Below are 15,792 nucleotides of genomic sequence, written 5' to 3'. Positions count from 1 at the left end.
CAATCCCAGGCGAGTTGCGACACCGTCTTGGTCTTTTTTCTTTTTTAAAGAGCAGATGAACAGCAGGGGAAATTGGTTTTATCCTGAGGGCTAGAAACTTGATCGGTTCCTTTACCTTCTTTTTTGTTTGACTTTCTTTCTTTTCCTTCTTTCCATTCTCTTTCTCTCTCTCTCCCGTCATCCGCCTTTCTGTTTTTCTCTGTCGTTACTTTTCTTTCTCTCTTTCATTTTTCTTTCCCTCCCTTCCCCCTCTCTCCTTCCTTCCTTCCTGTTTCTTTTTCTTCCTTTCTTTCTCTTTCTCTCTCCCCTCCCTATTTCTCTTTCTTTCTCTCTCTTTGTTTCTTTCTTTTTTTCTCTTTTCCTCTCCATTCTCTTTTTTCTTTTTCTTTCTCTCCTTCCATCCTTCCCTTTCTCCCTCCTTTCCCCCTCTCTCCTCCCTCCCTCTTTCCTTCCTTCATTTCTGTTTCTTTTCCTGCGTTCCTTTCTCTTTCTGTCTCCCCTTCCCTCCCTCTTTCTCTTTCTTTTTTTCTTCTCTTTTCCTCTCTTTTCTTTTTCTTTCTCTCCTTCCATCCTTCCCTTTCTCCCTCCTTTCCCCCTCTCTCCTCCCTCCCTCCCTCTTTCCTTCCTTCATTTCTGTTTCTTTTCCTGCGTTCCTTTCTCTTTCTGTCTCCCCTTCCCTCCCTCTTTCTCTTTCTTTTTTTCTTCTCTTTTCCTCTCTTTTCTTTTTCTTTCTCTCCTTCCCCTCTCCCTTCCTTCCTTCCTTCCTTCCTTCCTTCCTTTCTTTCTCAGTTCTCTTTCCAAATCATAATCCCTCTCCCGATGACTGAGAAAATGTGATGGTGGTGGTGGTTTTTTAATAAATGGACAGGTAGACAGGCAATAAATCAACATCCCCATTTTTTTGGCTGGCCGGCTCTAGGGCAAAGCCTTCCTGTAATTATCTGGATTAAAAAGCGAGACTTTGTGGGCTTCTCCCTTTGTTGCCACTGCGCATTTTTTTTACCCCTACCGACCTCAGACTCCGACCTTGGGGCAAGATTCACACACACAAAACAAGTGAAATGGTGAAACTTTTCTCATCTCCCTTTTGGGAAGTCGGGGGAAAAGGTGTACGAACTTGAAGGGCCTGATTTTTTTCAAACCTGTTTCCTGTTGTGGGTGGCCGGGAGGGGTTTTGGTTGGGAAAAACATAATCCCTGCACGCAACCCAACCCAACGTGGTTGTGTTGCCGGCTTAAGCCCTTTTCGAGATGCAAAAGAGATTTTTTTTAAAAAAAATTTAAAAAAATTTCCCCTCTGGAAGGAACCGAACTGGAACCTGGCATCTCTTCCTGGGCATTGCAAGCATGGACTTGTAACCCTGCGTTTCCTTTCTGGATTATCACATGAGGCTGCTGGCGGCGGGAGAAATCGTTGTTCGCTCCAGACATTTTACAGTGGTACCTCTGCCTGCAAACGCCTCTACTTACAAACTTTTACCATAAGAAAGATAAGAACCGGGTGTTCAAGATTTCCCTTCTCAATAACCATTTTCCATTACAAACCCGAGCCTCCGAAACTGTAACCGGAAAAGGCAGGGAGAAGCCTCCGTGGGGCCTCTCTAGGAATGTCCTGGGAGGAAACAGGGCCGGGAAAGGAGGGGAGAAGCCTCCGTGGGGCCTCTAGGAATCTCCTGGGAGGAAACAGGGCCGGGAAAGGAGGGGAGAAGCTTCTGTGGGGCCTCTAGGAATGTCCTGGGAAGAAACAGGGCCGGAAAAGGCGGGGAGAAGCCTCCGTGGGGCCTCTCTAGGAATCTCCTGGGAGGAAACAGGGCTGGAAAAGGTGGGGAAGAGCCTCTAGGGCCTCTGTAGGAATCTCCTGGGAGGAAACAGGGCTGGAAAAGGCAGGGAGAATCCTCCGTGGGGGCCTCTCTAGGAATCCTGGGAGGAAACGGGGCCGGAAAAGGCAGGGAGAAGACTCCGTGGGGCCTCTAGGAATCTCCTGGGAGGAAACAGGGCCAAAAAACGCAGGGAGAAGCCTCTGTGGGGCCTCTCTAGGAATCTCCTGGGAGGAAACAGGGCGTCCTCCCTCTCTGTGGTTTCCCCAATCGGACGCATTATTTGCTTTTACATTGATTCCTATGGGAAAAAAATGCTTCTTCTTACAAACTTTTCTACTTAAGAACCTGATCACGGAACGAATTAAGTCCGTAAGTAGAGGCGCCACTGTAATTCATTGAATTTAACCCTCGCGAACCGATGCGACTAACAGTCAAAAAAACGATCCACAATTTTCGCTCCCACGATTTTTAATTCTGCGTTTCATTTTTGCTGAAAACCTGGGAAAGATCTGGAATTTTTTTTATTCATTTAGATATTGAGATATATAATGGAGACATGCTTAAAGGAGGACTTAAAGAGAGGAGGGGCCAAAATGGTTGTGTTTCGCCTCCGTCCCGCCCCCCCCCCCAAAAAAAATCGAAGGAGGCCCCTCATTTTGCATCCTGTTGGAAGAACTCGTTGTAGGACATACAAAGGGCCGTGAGGAAGCCGGTGTATTCCTTAAAGTCGATTTCGTCGTCATGATTCTTGTCCAGGTTTTCCATCAGCTTGTCGATCCCGCGCTCCTTCATTTTCTGCAACGTGGGAGGGGAATAAAGGGTTCTGGGTTCAAGACACGCTATAATATTGACCCTTCGGACATACAGTGGCGGAATGCGTTACGTAGCCTTTGTTATCCACTTTGATTTGCTTCAGGACATCGGGACTGAAATCCCCAGGGCTTAGCGCAAGTTCCAAACTCGACCTGGTGATTCTAGTCCTCATGATTCCGAGACATGGGGCTCTCTACATGGGGCTACCTTTGAAAAATGTTCGGAAACTTCAGATCGTGCAGAATGCAGCTGCGAGAGCAATCATGGGCCTCCCAAGGTATGCCCATGTTACACCAACACTCCGCAGTCTGCATTGGTTGCCGATCAATTTCCAGTCACAATTCAAAGTGTTGGTTATGACCTATAAAGCCCTTCATGGCATCGGACCAGAATATCTCAGGGATCGCCTTCTGCTGCACGAATCCCAGCGATCGATTAGGTCCCACAGAGTGGGTCTTCTCCGGGTCCCGTCGACTAAGCAATGTCGCCTGGCGGGACCCAGGGGAAGAGCCTTCTCTGTGGCGGCCCCGGCCCTCTGGAACCAACTCCCCCCCAGAGATTAAAATTGCCCCCACCCTCCTTGCCTTTCGTAAACTCCTCAAAACCCACCTCTGTCGTCAAGCGTGGTGGAACTAAGACATCTCCCCCTGCCTATGTAGTTCTAGTACATGATATGACTGTATGTATGTTTGTTATATTGGGGTTTCTTGCTTTTAGATTTTAAATGTGTAATTGTTATCTTAGATTTTTTAATTATTAGATTTGTTAATATATATTGTTTTTGTTGTTGTTGTGAGCCGCCCCGAGTCTGCGGAGAGGGGCGGCATACAAATCTAATAAATCAAATCAAATCAATTATTGACCCCCTCGGAGAGGGTCCACAACTTGGGCGTCCTCCTCGATCCACAGCTCACATTAGAGAAACATCTTTCAGCTGTGGCGAGGGGGGCGTTTGCCCAGGTCCGCCTGGTGCACCAGTTGTGGCCCTATCTGGACCGGGAGTCACTGCTCACAGTCACTCATGCCCTCATCACCTCGAGGTTCGACTACTGTAATGCTCTCTACATGGGGCTACCTTTGAAGAGTGTTCGGAAACTTCAGATCGTGCAGAATGCAGCTGCGAGAGCAATCATGGGCTTCCCTAAATATGCCCATGTCACACCAACACTCCGCAATCTGCATTGGTTGCCGATCAATTTCCGGTCACAATTCAAAGTGTTGGTTATGACCTATAAAGCCCTTCATGGCATCGGACCAGAATATCTCCAAGACCGCCTTCTGCTGCACGAATCCCAGCGACCGATTAGGTCCCACAGAGTGGGTCTTCTCTGGGTCCTGTCAACTAAACAATGTCGGTTGGCGTGCCCCAGGGGAAGAGCCTTCTCTGTGGCGGCCCCGACTCTCTGGAACCAGCTCCCCCCAGAGATTAGAACTGCCCCCACCCTCCTTGCCTTTCGTAAACTCCTCAAAACCCACCTTTGTCGTCAGGCATGGGGGAATTGAAACATCTCCCCCGGGCCTATATAATTTATGTATGGTATGTTTGTAGGTATGTCTGCTTAAAAATGGTTTTTTTTAACTATTTTAAATTTTAAATTGTAAATTATTAGATTTGTCATGAACTGTTTTATTGTGTTGTGAGCCGCCCCGAGTCTACGGAAAGGGGCGGCATACAAATCTAATAAATAAATAAATAAATAATTAAATACGCCATAATATTGACCCTCCGGACATACAGTGGCGGAATGCGTTACGTAGCCTTTGTTACCCGCTTTGATTTGCTTCAGGACATCGGGACTGAAATCCCCAGGGCTTAGCGCAAGTTCCAAACTCGACCTGGTGATTCTAGTCCTCATGATTCCGAGACCCAGAATGCTCTATTGCAGGACAGCGCTCCTCGGATGCTTAGCAAATCCCCAAAACGGGAATTGACCCCCTGTCCTAATGTTTTCCCACCCTCTTCCAAGCTCGTACGGACAACGTTTTTTTCCGTGGCTCGGCAACCTATCCGCCTTTACGACCATTTGCAGGTGACTGTGCTTTTATAACGCCCCGAGTCTATGGAGAGGGGCGGCATACAAATGTAAATAATAATAATAATAATAATAATAATAATAATAATAATAATAATAAAAAACAAAACGCGTTTATCTCCGGTTTCCAGTGGCAAACCGTGACTTGCAAGTTTGGTTAACGACCGCCCAATGGGGGGGGGTCAACCCCCTTTTGCAATTGAAATGGCAGGCGTGAAGAACCACCCTTGACGGAGGTGAAACGCGACCATCTTGGCCCTCGGAATCATGAGGACTAGAAACCTGGGCTGAGTTTCTTGCATTTATTTTCCCCCTCCTCCCTTGCCTTTATGTTTTAAACATGCCCACTTTAGCTTCGTCGACTATGCGATGGGGGTGGGTGGGTGTTGCCCCTTCCTCAGCCCGCTTACCTCTCCCAAAGCCAACTCCTGTTTTACCAGCTCCTTTAATTCTTGTCTGCTCAAGGTTAGTTTGTCACCTTCTCGGCCCGAGTACTTGTGAAAGGTGCACACCAGGGTAGCCAAAGCTTTCTCCAGAGGGGTCTCCATGGGTCAGGGGTCACCGAAGATAGTCTAGAAGAGGAGAAAGGGTGGGAGGGGGTCTATCAATTGCGCGTTCATTGCATTCGACGAGTATTATTTCCCCTCCTGCGTTTAATTTCCAGCCTTTGTAGTAACTTGGAGTTTTTATATTGTTTTTCCGTATTTCGTCATGTCTCTGTTTTAGCGGCTTTTAAGATAATGTGGGCTGGAACTCCCAGAATTCCCCTGGCTGGAAAATAAATCCCCCTAGCTGGGGAATTCTGGTAGTTTGCAGTTCATGCATCTTTAAAAAGTTTCCAAGTTTTAAGAAACACTAGGTTTAAATTTTTTTTTTAAAAAAAGCCAGTTTAGAAACATAGAAGACTGACGGCATAAAAAGACCCCATGGTCCATCTAGTCTGCCCTTATACTATTCCCTGTATTTTATCTTAGGATGGATCTATGTTTATCCCAGGCATGTTTAAATTCAGTTACTGTGGATTTACCAACCACATTTGCTGGAAGTTTGTTCCAAGGATCTACTCCTCTTTCAGTCAAATAATATTTTCTCACGTTGCTTCTGATCTTTCCCCCAACTAACTTCAGATTGTGCCCCCTTGTTCTTGGGTTCACTTTCCTATTAAAAACACTTCCCTCCTGAACCTTATTTAACCCAGTTCATCTATTGGTTCGTCATTGTTATCTGATATAAGCTAACTTTTTTTAACATCATTTCCTTCTTGTAATTCTTTTATTTGGAATTTGTCTGATAAAATCTTTTAGCTTTTGGGAATCCCCCCCCCCAGATCTTTAATCTTCTCTAAATTTTTATTTTATAGCTCTCTCTGTTTAATCTTCTCTAAATTTAAATTTTATAGCTCTCTCTGTCCCCCCCAATATGTGCTGGTTTTTGATCGACAAAATTGTGGCTGTTGTTATCCATTGATTAAATGTATAGCCCTTTCCTTGATTAAATTGATAGCCCATTATCCATTGATTAAATTTAGAAATATCACATGGTGGGGCGACTCTGCTTTGAGATGAAATTCTCTCTTTAAACATTTGATTAATTATTGTATCTTTAAATGTTTCTTCATAGATACGTGTGTTTCTATGTGTCTATTGGCATATGCATATTTATCATATTTTTTTTCAGACTGCAAGAACGCACCAGTGTTTAAGACGCACCAAGATTTCAAAGAGGTAAGTAAGAAAAAAAAAGTGTTTGTCCTCAGCCCCCAGGAGCTCTTTCCAGGGCTCCCAAACCCTCTGCGCTCCCCCTTTTTTTGCAAAAATGGACCCACACAAATGCGGACCTAGGGTTGGGATTTCGAGAGGCCAAAAATGGTTGTATTTGGTCTATAAGATGCACCGATATTTCCACCCTCTTTTAGGGAAGAAAAAGGTGTGTTTTATACTCTGAATAATACGGGGTATGTGTGTGTGTGCATGTGTTTGTGTGTTTGTGTATTTATCTATATATATTTTTTTAAGAAAACAAGAATCTTCCTGCAGAGCAGAGTTCCTTAAAGGGCTAAAAAAGAGACTCTCAAGAGCTGGAAATTTTCCACCCCTTTAAAAATCACACCGGATTTGGGCTGCCATCTTTCTACTCAGGTAGGTAAGCCTTTTGCTTAATATTCTGACTTGCTCCGTCACCGGGGGAGAGGAGAGGGGTAGATTTGGCTGGCTGTGGCTGCTGGGCATCGGAATCCAGCCCTCTCACAGAGGGCCTGAACTCCAGAGCATTGGTTGAAGCGTATTTTTCAAAAAGCAACGGAGGGCTTGCAAAGGAACAGTGAGAAATTAACCTTTTGCACCGCTTAAAAAGTAAGCAGGTGTGAGCAGATAAGTACAATGCCCAACCCCTGGGAACTTGTAATATTGGTGCTTGGCGTGTGTAGCTAAGTTGCAGAAGTTTTGGAACAAACTGCCGTTTCCTCAAACAAAAGTCATCCACGCATACAGAGAGAGACTATATCAGTATAGAAACATAGAAGACTGACGGCAGAAAAAGACCTCATGGTCCATCTAGTCTGACTTTATACTATTTCCTGTATTTTTATCTTACAATGGATCTATGTTTATCCCAGGCATGTTTAAATTCAGTGACTGTGGATTTACCAACCACGCCTGCTGGAAGTTTGTTCCAAGGATCTACTCCTCTTTCAGTCAAATAATATTTTCTCATGTTGCTTCTGATCTTTCCCCCAACTAACTTCAGATTGTGTCCCCTTGTTCTTGGGTTCACTTTCCAATTAAAAACACTTCCCTCCTGGACCTTATTTAACCCTTTAACATATTTAAATGTTTCGATCCTGTCCCCCCTTTTCCTTCTGTCCTCCAGACTCTACAGATTGAGTTCATTCAGTCTTTCCTGATACGTTTTATGCTTGAGACCTTCCACCATTCTTGTAGCCCGTCTTTCTTGTAGCATCTCAGAATATTTGCAGAAGGGCTGGGCGAAGGGTGGGGAAAATTCAGAAAGGGGTAGAGATTCCGCTGATTGAGGATGGACGGACAGATGTATATACACACACACACAAACACACATACACACACACAGAGTACCCAGCCTATGGCAGGAAAGCAAGCACAGAGCAAAATTTGGAATATAGGAAAAGGGGCGTTAATTCAAGGGATGGGGAAATGGAATGGCTCTCCCCAAAAAAAGGTTGTTGTGTGTGCAGGGTTTTGTGGTTGACTGTTTGTCCTTCCAGAGCAGGGTTTTGCCAACTTGGTGCCTTGAAGGTTTGCGGACTTCGCTTCCCAGAATTCCCCCGGTTGGCACAAATTTATTTATTTATTTATTAGATTTGTATGCCGCCCCTCTCCGAAGACTCGGGGCGGCTAACAACAATGAAAAGACAATGAAAACAAATCTAATATTAAAAAATAATCTAAAAAACCCCAATTTAAAGAACCACTCATACACACAAGCATACCTTGTATAAATTCTATAAGCATAGGGGGAAGTGAAATTTCAATTCCCGCATGCCTGACGACAGAGGTGGGTTTTAAGGAGCTTGCGAAAGGCAAGGAGGGTGGGGGCAACTCTGATATCTGGGGGGAGCTGGTTCCAGAGGGTCGGGGCCGCCACAGAGAAGGCTCTTCTCCTGGGTCCCACCAAAGGACATTGCTTAGTCGATGGGACTGGAAGAAGGCCAACTCTGTGGGAACTTCAACCTTGAGAATTCGAAAGAATGCTGGCTGGGGGATTCTGGCAGTTAAATATCTACAGGGGATGGACAAAAAAATGGAAACTGATATTATGTATATTTCCCTTTTTTTCTCTTTCTATTTTTCTTCCCTCCCTCCCTCTCTTCTTCCTCTCATTTCCATATTTTCCTTTCTTCCTTTTCCCTTCCAGTTCTTCCTTCGTTTCCCCCTCATCTACCTGCCTATCTTCTTGTTTTCTCTCTCTCCTTCTCCCTCTTTCTCTCCATCTTAACCACCCATCCATCCATCCATCCATCCATTTATCTCCTTGTTTTAAAGCTCAGCCACCATCCCAATCTGTTGCCAGTGAATGCGGTAGACAAATCTTTGCAAGAAGGAGAGATTGCAAAAATACAGGTTTGCAGTTTCGATAAGAAATCTCTTTTTTTTTAAAGAGACGAGCTTAAAACCTTAGGCTTTAAAACCTCTGCAAAAAAAGTTACTCCTATTAAGCTGAGTAAATAGGTACAAATTGGAAAAAGCCACCGCCTTTTACAAATATTAAGCCAGCTCAAACCATTGGAAAATTAAACAGCGTCTACCTGGCTAACCTGGTGGTTGGCGTTAGCAACGGGTGTGGCTTTGCGGAGATGAAAAGATTTACGAATTTATTTGATAAAAATATATTCCCGTAACAATCCGCTAAATATTTATTATGTTATGCTCATGCAGCCCTGGCTTTTGTCTCCAAAAGCCATTGATGCGTGAACTGAACATGGTTTGCAATAAAATTTGAATTTTAAAAAAAAATCCCAACATTTTTAGTTCCAACAATCTATTCAGATGCTTTGCCTCTGCTTTAAACTCGGGCAGCTAAAATTTTATATATGATTATTCTTGATTGTTGTTACGGCTAATGTAGCATTGCCAGGAGACCTACAAGCAAGGATGCCAAGGCAACCCCCGCCCCCTTTCTTTACATTTCAGTCTCCAGAAACCAGAATTCTGAGGTAGACTGCACCTAAATATGGAGGCTGGGCTGTCTTCTCCCCACAGAAAGAAAGAAGGAAGGAAGGAAGGAAGGAAGGAAGGAAGGAAGGAAGGAAACATAGAAACATAGAAGTCTGACGGCAGAAAAAGACCTCATGGTCCATCTAGTCTGTCCTTATACTATTTTCTGTATTTTATCTTAGGATGGATCTATGTTTATCCCAGGCATGTTTAAATTCAGTTACTGTGGATTTATCTACCACGTCTGCTGGAAGTTTCAGTCAAATAATATTTTCTCATGTTGCTTTTGATCTTTTCCTCAACTAACTTCAGATTGTGTCCCCTTGTTCTTGTGTTCACTTTCCTATTAAAAACACTTCCCTCCTGGACCTTATTTAACCCTTTAACATATTTAAATGTTTCGATCATGTCCCCCCTTTTCCTTCTGTCCTCCAGACTATACAGATGGAGTCCATGAAGTCTTTCCTGATACGTTTTATGCTTAAGACCTTTCACCATTCTTGTAGCCCATCTTTGGACCCGTTCAATTTTGTCAATATCTTTTTGTAGGTGAGGTCTCCAGAACTGGACACAGTATTATTCCAAATGTGGTCTCGCCAGCACTCTATATAGCGGGATCATAATCTCCCTCTTCCTGCTTGTTATACCTCTAGCTATGCAGCCAAGCATCCTACTTGCTTTCCCTACCGCCTGACTGCACTGTTCACCCATTTTGAGACTGTCAGAAATCACTACCCCTAAATCCCCTAAATAAGGAAGGAAGGAAGGAAAGCAGGAAGGAAGGAGGGAGGGAGGAAGGAAGGAAAGAAGGAAGGAAGGAAAGCAGGAAGGAAGGAGGGAGGGAGGAAGAGAGGAAGGGAGGAAGGAAGGAAGGAAAGCAGGAAGGAAGGAAGGAAAGCAGGAAGGAAGGAAGGAAGGAAGGAAAGCAGGAAGGAAGGAAGGAAAGCAGGAAGGAAAGCAGGAAGGAGGGAGGAAAGAAGGAAGGAAAGCATGAAGGAAGGAAGGAAGGAAAGAAGGAAGGAAGGAAGGAAGGAAGGAAGGAAGGAAGGAAAGCAGACAGATTGAAACAAAACTCTTACAAAAGACCAGCACATGGGAGAGGAGGGAAGATACTTCATTACAGCATCCAAACCCCAATTTGAATTGTTTTTTTTTTTAAAAAAACCGATAACCAGATAAAAGCAACTTACCAAAGAACTTGGACGATGGGTTTGAACAGGTAAAGCAGAGAATTGGATGTGGCGTCTTAAGTATCTTCTTATACACGGTGCGGGGTCTCGAGGGAGCGATGCCAGCAGAAACGAACAAGGCCGAAGGCCCCTGGGGACCCATAGCATCCTCCCTCTGGGCTCAACATTGGTTTGATCTGAGATCAAAAACACCCTAGATTTGAAGTGGCTTAAAACACCCGTTCAGAAGTTCAAACCACCCTTGCAGGAAAGCCTTTTTCAAAATCAGGCCATCTTCTGTGTGTCCCTTCCCCTTTAACACAAATTTCCTCTCCTGATTTTTTTAAAGTTCCCTTTTTTTTAAAAAAATAAAAAGTATAAATTTTATTAAAAGTTGATGAGCCATCGTGCAAACTCACGCCAAATGAAATAGTTCAGGGAGGAAGGAAGCGGCAAGATCTTGAAGGAGGAACGAGAAAGAAATAGAAGGAAGTGGAAGCGATATGCATAAGAGGCGAAGATAGAATTTGGATGCATCGTTTTTACTGGAGGTTTGAAGAGCGATAACAAGAGCAAATGCGAAGTAAAACGGAGCAGAGAAAAGAGAAGCGAAAAAGAAGGTCCAAAGAGGGGCTACAAGAATGGTGGAAGTTCTTAAGCATAAAATGTATCAGGAAAGACTTCATGGACTCAATCTGTATAGTCTGGAGGACAGAAGGAAAAGGGGGGACATGATCGAAACATTTAAATATATTAAAGGGTTAAATAAGGTCCAGGATGGAAGTGTTTTTAATAGGAAAGTGAACACAAGAACAAGGGGACACAATCTGAAGTTAGTTGGGGGAAAGATCAAAAGCAACATGAGAAAATATTATTTTACTGAAAGAGTAGTAGATCCTTGGAACAAACTTCCAGCAGATGTGGTAGATAAATCCACAGTAACTGAATTTAAACATGCCTGGGATAAACATATATCCATCCTAAGATAAAATACAGAAAATAGTATAAGGGCAGACTAGATGGACCATGAGGTCTTTTTCTGCCGTCAGACTTCTATGTTTCTATGTTTCTAAGGCAGTAGGCGTTTTTTTCAACGTATAATTCTCGATAATTTTAAGAGCCACAGTAGTATAAAATAAAGTGGAACAGGAAAGAGAAAGAAATAGGGAGATAAAAAGAAAAGAAAGAAAGAAAACAGAAAGAAAACAGAAAGAAAGAAAAGGAGAGAGAAGGAAAAAGAAAGAAAAAAAAATAAGGAAAGAGATAATAGGGAATAAAAAGAAGGAAGTAGAGGAATAAGAAGGATATAAAGATATTTTTTAAATGTATAATTATTGATAATTTTAAGAGCAATAATATAAACTCAAATGGAACAGGAAAAAAAAGGCAGAAAAGAAAGGAAGGAAAGAAAAAGGAAGGAAGGTATTAAAAAGAAAACAGAAAAATGCTATCAAGATATGTGTTTTTATGTATACAGTGATCCCTCGAGTTTCGCGAGGGTTCCGTTCCAAGACCCCTCGCGAAACTCGATTTTTCGGGATATAGCGGTGTGGAAGTAAAAACACCATCTGCGCATGTGCGGCCATTTTTTCATGGCCGCACATGCGCAGATGGTGAAGTTTGCGTGTGGGCGGTGGGGAAGACCAAGGGAAGGTTCCTTCAGCCGCCCAACAGCTGATCTGCTCGGTAGCGCGGCAGCAGCGAGGAGCCGAAGATGGGGTTTCCCCTTTGCCTGGGCAACGGGGAAACCTCATCTTCGGCTCCTCGCTGCTGCCGCGCTACCGAGCAGATCAGCTGTTGGGCGGCCGAAGGAACGTTCCCTGGGTCTTCCCCGCCGCCTCGGATCCTCGCTGATGCCCGCCCGCCGTTTGCCGCTCGTCCCGTTCGCCCACCGCTCGCCCCGTTCGCCCGCCGCTATCGAACTTGCTATCGAGCCTGCTAATGAAATCCAACCCGCAGCGGCCCTTTCCCTCTCCAGGCTGCGGGAGGGGTCCGGAGAACAATGCCTGGCGCCGCGCTCCCGGCTGGGCTTTTTTCCCCCATTTCCCCTCGGGTGGAATTTCAGACCCTCCGCCGGTTGGATTTCATTAGCAGGCTCGATAGCAAGTTCTTCCTCCCTTTAGAAAGCCCCGCAGCCTCCTCCGCCCGGCGAGGCCGCCAGCGAGGACCCGCAAAGCCGCCGCCGCCGCAGCGAGGCCAAGCCGCCCGCTCCCACGGCACGGGCTCCCGACACAGCGCCGCACAGCCCGCCCTCGGCGATGCCTCCGCGGATCTGCAAGCCCAGCCGAGCGACGCCTCTGGTCTGGGCGAAGGCAGTGGGCAGGCCCCGCCGCAGCAGTCCCCGCGGGCACCGCGCGCCAAGGGCCGGCCAGGCCGCCGGCCAACAAAGGGGCTCCCTCGCCTCCCTCGGGCAGGTTTACAAAGGCAGCGCGGCAACTTGGAGCCCAGCACGCCCCGCAGCCCTCGCCTCGCCCGCCCCCGCCTGGCCGGCGCTCCGGCTACCCCCGGCTGAGGAAGAACCGAGTAGCCCCCGCCCTCCCCCGCCCGGCTCCCTTCAGCCCCCCGGGGCCAAGCGGGCGGGGGGCGGGCGGGACTTCGCCTGTCTCCGCCGCCCGCATCGCCCCTCCGGCGGGCCGGCCTCCCCCGCCCGCCTCTGCTGCAGCCGCCGCCGCCTCCCCGACTGGCACAAAAGGGCCCCGCCCGCCCCGCCCCGAAGCTTACCTTGCGAGTTTTTGGCTGCGGGGGGAGAAGTAGGACTTTCCTAACTCCCTCCCCCCGGTCGCCGTTTGCTGCTCGCCCGTTCACCTGCCCGCCATCAGGACCGCCGCGCACTAACTTGATGACGGCCAAGCCGTCCCAGATCGTGGGGAGGGGAGCTCTTCTCCAGCCAGGGGACGGCGAGGCCCTCCCAATGCCCCACGCTTGGAGCCGGAGTGAGGCCACTTCCGCCTCCGGATGAAGGAATCTCCTCAAACTCAAAGCCTGTATCCTGCCGCCCGGTTTACCCAGGACACGAGCGGCGAAGTGACTTGGAGGAATGGAAAGTTCAAACCGCCCGGTTTCAGTGGGGTTTCCCAGTTGCCCAGGGATTCCTGAACCCACCACAGCCACCTCCGTTCGGGCGAAGGAATCCCTGGGCAACGGGGAAACCCCACTGAAACCGGGCGGTTTGGACTTTCCATTCCTCCAAGTCACTTCGCCGCTCGTGTCCTGGGTAAACCGGGCGGCAGGATACAGGCTTTGAGTTTGAGGAGATTCCTTCATCCGGAGGCGGAAGTGGCCTCACTCCGGCTCCAAGCGCGGGGCATTGGGAGGGCCTCACCGTCCCCTGGCTGGAGAAGAGCTCCCCTCCCCACGATCTGGGACGGCTTGGCCGTCATCAAGTTAGTGCGCGGCGGTCCTGATGGCGGGCAGGTGAACGGGCGAGCAGCAAACGGCGACCGGGGGGAGGGAGTTAGGAAAGTCCTACTTCTCCCCCCGCAGCCAAAAACTCGCAAGGTAAGCTTCGGGGCGGGGCGGGCGGGGCCCTTTTGTGCCAGTCGGGGAGGCGGCGGCGGCTGCAGCAGAGGCGGGCGGGGGAGGCCGGCCCGCCGGAGGGGCGATGCGGGCGGCGGAGACAGGCGAAGTCCCGCCCGCCCCCCGCCTGCTTGGCCCCGGGGGGCTGAAGGGAGCCGGGCGGGGGAGGGCGGGGGCTACTCGGTTCTTCCTCAGCCGGGGGTAGCTGGAGCGCCGGCCAGGCGGGGGGCGGGCGAGGCGAGGGCTGCGGGGCGTGCCGTGCTCCAAGTTGCCGCGCTGCCTTTGTAAACCTGCCCGAGGGAGGCGAGGGAGCCCCTTTGTTGGCCGGCGGCCTGGCCGGCCCTTGGCGCGCGGTGCCCGCGGGGACTGCTGCGGCGGGGCCTGCCCACTGCCTTCGCCCAGACCAGAGGCGTCGCTCGGCTGGGCTTGCAGATCCGCGGAGGCATCGCCGAGGGCGGGCTGAGCGGCGCTGTGTTGGGAGCCCGTGCCGTGGGAGCGGGCGGCTTGGCCTCGCTGCGGCGGCGGCGGCTTTGCGGGTCCTCGCTGGCGGCCTCGCCGGTCGGAGGAGGCTGCGGGGCTTTCTAAAGGGAGGAAGAACTTGCTATCGAGCCTGCTAATGAAATCCAACCGGCGGAGGGTCTGAAATTCCACCCGAGGGGAAATGGGGGAAAAAAGCCCAGCCGGGAGCGCGGCGCCAGGCATTGTTCTCCGGACCCCTCCCGCAGCCTGGAGAGGGAAAGGGCTGCTGCGGGTTGGATTTCATTAGCAGGCTCGATAGCAAGTTCGATAGTGGCGGGCGAACGAGGCGTGCGGCGGGCGAACGAGGGGAGTGGGGGGCGAACGAGGGGAGCGGCGGGCGAACGAGGGGAGTGGGGGGCGAACGAGGGGAGCGGCGGGCGAATGAGGCGAGCGGCGGGCGAACGGGACGTGCGGCCGCCGAACGGGGCGAGCGGCAAACGGCGGGCGGGCATCAGCGAGGATCCGAGGCGGCGGGGAAGACCCAGGGAACGTTCCTTCGGCCGCCTAGCAGCTGATCTGCTCGGCAGCGCAGCACCAGCGAGGAGCCGAAGATCTTCGGCTCCTCGCTGCTGCTGCGCTGCCGAGCAGATCAGCTGCTAGGCGGCCGCTCGAGAGCAAGAGGGGGAGAGAAAGAGAGAGAAGGAAAGAAAGAGATGAGAGAGGGAGGAAGAGAGTGTGAGAGAGGAAGAAGCAACATAGAGAAAGAGAAAGAAAGATGAGAAAGGAAGGAAGAGAGTGACCTGATCGGGTGGGGAAAATCGCGATATAGTGTTCGCGAAGATCGAGATGGTAACAATTGCTGAAAAATCGCGATATAGCGTTTTCGCGAAGATCGAGATCGCGAAACTCGAGGGATCACTGTAATTCTTAACAGCGGTTTTAAAGAACAACTATAAGAAATAATATAAGTGAAAATGAAAAGGAAAGAAATAAACAAAAGGAAGAACTGAAAGATAAAAAGTAGAAAAATGACATAAAGAAAGATATAATTTTTTAACATATATATAAAATTCTTACTGACAGTTTTAAGGGCAGCCGTAAAGAACTAATATAAATTAGAACCGAAAGCAAAGAAATAAGCAAAAGAAAGAACTGTAAGATAAGGAAAAAAGTAGAAGGACATAGGAAACTAAATATACAAGAAAGATATAACTTTTTTTTTAAAAAAAATAACCAGATATTTCAAAGATTACATCAGTTTCGTAGCAGGGCAGAAATGTAGCCCTTCCTGT

The 15,792-nt window shown here is 48.3% G+C and overlaps 1 protein-coding gene across 1 annotated transcript; it reads right to left on the bottom strand.

Moving 5' to 3' along the window:
- Positions 1–2,470: 2,470 nt before the first annotated feature.
- Positions 2,471–10,716, bottom strand: S100A5 (S100 calcium binding protein A5). The gene is made up of 3 exons (XM_070766429.1): positions 10,547–10,716; positions 5,076–5,237; positions 2,471–2,614 (listed from the first exon to the last, which is right to left on the bottom strand). Exons 2-3 carry the CDS (start codon positions 5,211–5,213, stop codon positions 2,471–2,473), a joined length of 282 nt encoding a protein of 93 aa, XP_070622530.1. The 5' UTR covers positions 5,214–5,237; positions 10,547–10,716.
- Between the last annotated feature and the right edge of the window lie 5,076 nt (positions 10,717–15,792).

Source organism: Erythrolamprus reginae, chromosome 13, assembly GCF_031021105.1.
Source record: "Erythrolamprus reginae isolate rEryReg1 chromosome 13, rEryReg1.hap1, whole genome shotgun sequence".
In the NCBI taxonomy this organism is placed as follows: domain Eukaryota; kingdom Metazoa; phylum Chordata; class Lepidosauria; order Squamata; family Dipsadidae; genus Erythrolamprus; species Erythrolamprus reginae.
This window is presented reverse-complemented; position numbering and strand designations above follow the sequence as displayed.

What these genes read in the sequence shown, in the direction of transcription:
- S100A5 (XM_070766429.1), bottom strand. Translation starts at nt 5,213, where the DNA reads ATGGAGACCCCTCTGGAGAAAGCTTTGGCTACCCTGGTGTGCACCTTT. An exon ending in AGGAGTTGGCTTTGGGAGAG is followed by an intron (nt 2,615 to 5,075) that starts GTAAGCGGGCTG and finishes CCCACGTTGCAG; the next exon opens with AAAATGAAGGAGCGCGGGAT.